Raw genomic sequence first — 5,000 nt, 5'->3', positions numbered from 1 at the left:
TGCGCTTCGCAGAGGAGGTGGTGGTGAACGGACACTCTCAGGTTGGTTCCCAGCGCTCCTCCTCACTGATGATGGGATTGGTCTGGAGGTAGAGAAGTTGTTTAGTAATCAGAAGGTTGCTAGTTTGATTCCCTGTCAAAGTGTCCTTGGGCAAGACACTGAACCCCTTATTGCCCCTGATATGCAGTGTGCCATCAGTGTAAATGTAAAAAATTTGTATACATCCTTATAAGTTGCTTTGGATAAAATTGTCTGCTAAATGAATAAATGTAAATGTATGCAGCACAGACAGCACCTCCTCTTAAGGGCCTTATATAGTACACAAAACGGTCGTGTCGGATGGTTGGACAGTGGGCGGGCGGCCGGATAGTACGTACTAGTTAGCATTTGTGTCCCTTTATAGTACTCCAACGGCTGTGGGTGCTGAAAACAATTCTCTTCCACAACAGTAGGGGGAGTAACGGTTTAAGTCCCGAAAGACAAGCTACCCCATGACGTCTTTGTGCGATGGAAATCGTTAGTTGGCTTTACCTCTCCTCCACAACAGTCAATTTCTACTCTCCCACCAGCTGCCACTACTCAAATGCAACAGGTGTCAGCAGATACACAATATTGTGACTGTGTCTAATGCTATATATACACCTGATAGGGCAAACTTATCTTTATCATGGGAGAATGCGGGGGAGTAAAATGCTCCCGAAGTAGATTACATGTTTTTAACTTCGGGGTTAATTCCCTTTCGTCTACTGCTGGCTAGTTAATACATAGCCTACAGACAGCCGGAAAGGTTAATAAACAGAATGAAATAGCTACACATTACACACTATGTTTTAATAAAACCCACGTTACTCACATACTGGTTAACACTGTTTGTTACAGCACATAAACGTTTGTCGCTACATCCAAACTGCGTCACCGTTGTCCCTCCCTGTATCTGCTCCAGCCGCACCATTTTACTTGCAATGTGAATCATTGCCATTTGTTGCACCTTAATCATTGCCATTTGTTGCACCTTAATCATTTTCTACAAACATGATATGCGGTGTAGTAAACTGAGACTCTATTCACTACTGCACAAAAACTAGACACGTTTGCAACGTTTGAAATGAAGTAGGTAAAACAACTTTCGCCAATATCTCCGTAAGGGAGATGGGTTGTGTGCTCAAATTTCCTGGGATCAAAGAAATTCATGTATTCATGTGCAGACTAAAAATCACGTCTCAGGATTTCTGCGCATGCACGTTATTTCGGGTGTCTCAACTGTAACTAATACCACTGTCATATAATTATGAGTTCAGTAAAATACGGAGCAAACACAGTTTTCTACCGTTGTTGAAACACATCTTTAATTGCCGTCGCTCATGCTGGTTCTCTGGCAGTAGGCTACTTGGGCCGGCTCATGTATTGTGATATACAGGGAATAGTTTTCAAGGAAAGGATCTGCGCCTTTGACAGTGGCTGTTATGCATATATATATGGATATAAAGGTAATTAAACAGGAAACGCTAGGTCCAGAAATGTTAGTTTCCGGAGTTGATGTCGTATGGAAATTAGGTTGTAGTGTGCCAATCACGGCCAAGGAGTATCCGTCGCCATGAGCGGACCGACAGAAATTTTTGCGGGGACACGGAGAGCTGTCCGACGTCTCTGGAGAGCACGGAGAGGGCGTTTCAGCTACCGGAGAAGGCGTTTCACTTACCTGAAGGCGTTCCTATGTGCCCAAAAACGTGTCGTACGGAGTAGCATAAAAATGCCTTTATGCAGCACAGACAGCACCTCCTCTTATGCCTCTCATGACAGCTGTGTCTGATTCAGTCCGCAGATATGGGAGCGGCTTCATTAGTGTATGACTGTGATAACTGTCACACTGTGCAATGGCTTCATTTGTGTATTACTGTGCTTACTGTCAAACTGGGCAATGTTTAGTTTTTTTGAGGGTCAGTAGCAGGAGGTGGGGTTGAGGGGAAGCCTGATGTTGTACCGGGTCGTAACTATTTCAACAGGCTTCTCATGACACAACATGGATAGCCCCTGAATGGTATAGGAAACCCCAAACACATCTGTCATAGTCACATCTTCCACATACTGTAAAGCCTCATTCCTTACATTCATCAGTCGAGTGATCGTAACAGTCTGCCATTGTGGCGCTGAGCTGAAACCTGATTCCCCTCGGAAGCATCGCAATCCTTCCTGCCATGTCTAAATATTCCTCTGCAGCAGGAAGCTCTCCTTCCCCTGCTCTGTCCATTTAGAACGCAGTAGTGGCATAACAATGATAGGCAGATGGATCAGCAGATGGAAATATGATATTAGAGAGAGGGATGGAGAGAGAGGAGGAAGAGGAGAGAGGGATGGAGAGAGAGGAGGATTAGGAGAGAGGGATGGAGAGAGAAGAGGATGAGGAGAGAGGGATGGAGAGAGAAGAGGATGAGGAGAGAGGGATGGAGAGAGAGGAGGAAGAGGAGAGAGGGATGGAGAGAGGGGGGATGAGGAGAGAGGTATGGAGAGAGAAGAGGATGAGGAGAGAGGGATGGAGAGAGGGATGAAGAGAGGGGAGGATGAGGAGAGAGGGATGGAGAGAGAGAGAGGCCAGTCCATTTATATCTATCCATGTTGTCAACCTGTTTAGACTCATTGGTTACCTCATCAATCAAGGTACCAGTAATCATTTTCATTGATCTGAGACGGTGAACTACAACATACACCCACTGGAGTTGTATTGGTTGTTTGTGAGCACAAGTCTTTACAGAGACTTGCTAAGGATGTTTGGTCATGTAAATGGGTGTGTGTGTGTGTGTGTGTGTGTGTGTGTGTGTGTGTGCGTGTGTGTGTGTGTGTGTGTGTGTGTGTGTGTGTGTGTGTGTGTGTGTGTGTGTGTGTGTGTGTGTGTGTGTGTGTGTGTGTGTGTGTGTGTGTGTGTGTGTGTATGTGAGAGACAGAGAGTGTGAACACGTGTGTGTTAAATGGAGACACTGGTTACTGATGGAGGGACCCTAATTAACTTAAGGTCTCCATGATAATGTAACTCTTGTGTGGATAGGAGAGGGCAGTGCACACGCAGAACCAAAGGTCTTAAACGTTAATAGTTGAATTAGCTTGAAAGGTGCACTCATCTTCTCCCTCTGCGTTTCCAGGGCAACTCCTTGCTTTTCCTGCCAAATGTCCTCAAGGTGTACCTGGAGAACGGCCAGACCAAGGCCTTCAAGTTTGAGCCCAAGACCAGAGTCAAGGTATGTACTGTAGGCTTAATGCCCCAAAGATTGTAGGCTAAATGCCCCAAAGACCAGAGTCAAGGTATGTACTGTAGGCTCAATGCCACTAGAGTCAAGGTATGTACTGTAGGCTCAATGCCACTAGAGTCAAGGTATGTACTGTAGGCTCAATGCCACTAGAGTCAAGGTATGTACTGTAGGCTCAATGCCCCAAAGACCAGAGTCAAGGTATGTACTGTAGGCTTAATGCCCCAAAGATTGTAGGCTAAATGCCCCAAAGACCAGAGTCAAGGTATGTACTGTAGGCTCAATGCCACTAGAGTCAAGGTATGTACTGTAGGCTCAATGCCACTAGAGTCAAGGTATGTACTGTAGGCTCAATGCCACTAGAGTCAAGGTATGTACTGTAGGCTCAATGCCCCAAAGACCAGAGTCAAGGTATGTACTGTAGGCTTAATGCCCCAAAGATTGTAGGCTAAATGCCCCAAAGACCAGAGTCAAGGTATGTACTGTAGGCTCAATGCCACTAGAGTCAAGGTATGTACTGTAGGCTCAATGCCACTAGAGTCAAGGTATGTACTGTAGGCTCAATGCCACTAGAGTCAAGGTATGTACTGTAGGCTCAATGCCCCAAAGACCAGAGTCAAGGTATGTACTGTAGGCTCAATGCCCCCAAGACCAGAGTCAAGGTATGTACTGTAGGCTTAATGCCCCAAAGACCAGAGTCAAGGTATGTACTATAGGCTAAATGCCCCAAAGACCAGAGTCAAGGTACTGTATGTACTGTAGGCTAAATGCCCCAAAGACCAGAGTCAAGGTATGTACTATAGGCTCAATGCCACAAAGCAAAACACCACTATGCCCACCTCAGCTAGCTTGAAGATGGTCCACAATGCATGGTCCCTATATAGTATAGTGGTGCACATAGGCACTGTTGTTGATTATTGTCTATATAGTGGTGTACATAGGCTTTGTTTGGCTAGGTTGTGATGATTATTGTCCATATATTGTCTATATAGATTATTGTCTATATAGTGGTATACATAGGCGTTGTTTGGCAGGTTGTTGATGATTGTCTTGCATGTGGCCTTCATCAGGACATTGTGATTATTGATTATTGGCCTTCATCAGGACATTGTGATTATTGATTATTCTTTATTGATTATTGGCCTTCATCAGGACATTGTGATGACTCTGAAGGAGAAGCTGTCAATCACTCGCATTGAGCACTTCGCCTTGCTGCTGGAGCAACAATACAGCATCACCAAACTACTACTACTGCACGAGGACGAGCTCATACAGCAGGTATGGACACACACACACAGGGATACACATACTCTTATCCAGCAGGTATGGATACACACACAGGGATACACACATATACACTCTCATCCAGCAGGTATGGACACACACACACAGGGATACACACATATACACTCTTATACAGCAGGTATGGACACACACACACACACAGGGATACACACAAATACACTCTTATACAGCAGGCATGGACACACACACACACACACACACACACACACACACACACACACAGGGATTCACACATATACACTCCTATACAGCAGGTATGGACACACACACACAGGGATACACACATATACACTCTCATCCAGCAGGTATGGACACACACACACAGGGATACACACATATTCATTTTCATCCAGCAGGTATGGACACACACACACAGGGATACACACATATACATTCTCATCCAGCAGGTATGGACACACACACACAGGGATACACACATATACACTCTTATACAGC

General features: G+C 45.2%; 1 protein-coding gene across 1 annotated transcript in view; it reads left to right on the top strand.

The window, feature by feature from the left end:
• frmpd1a (FERM and PDZ domain containing 1a) overlaps nt 1–5,000 on the top strand; it is a gene marked incomplete at both ends in the record, with an annotated part of 30,676 nt that overhangs the window by 9,917 nt on the left and 15,759 nt on the right. The window contains 3 exons of the mRNA XM_080859263.1: nt 1–41; nt 3,135–3,230; nt 4,392–4,517. The exon at nt 1–41 is cut by the window's left edge and continues 64 nt beyond it. Of these exons, the coding sequence (XP_080715389.1) occupies nt 1–41; nt 3,135–3,230; nt 4,392–4,517 (263 nt within the window). The remainder of the gene's footprint in view (nt 42–3,134; nt 3,231–4,391; nt 4,518–5,000) is intronic.

The sequence above is a fragment of the Sprattus sprattus genome (genome assembly GCF_963457725.1).
Source record: "Sprattus sprattus genome assembly, chromosome: 20".
Taxonomy (NCBI): domain Eukaryota; kingdom Metazoa; phylum Chordata; class Actinopteri; order Clupeiformes; family Clupeidae; genus Sprattus; species Sprattus sprattus.
The sequence above is the reverse complement of the archived record's forward strand: the minus strand, read 5'-3'. Positions and strand labels throughout refer to the sequence as shown.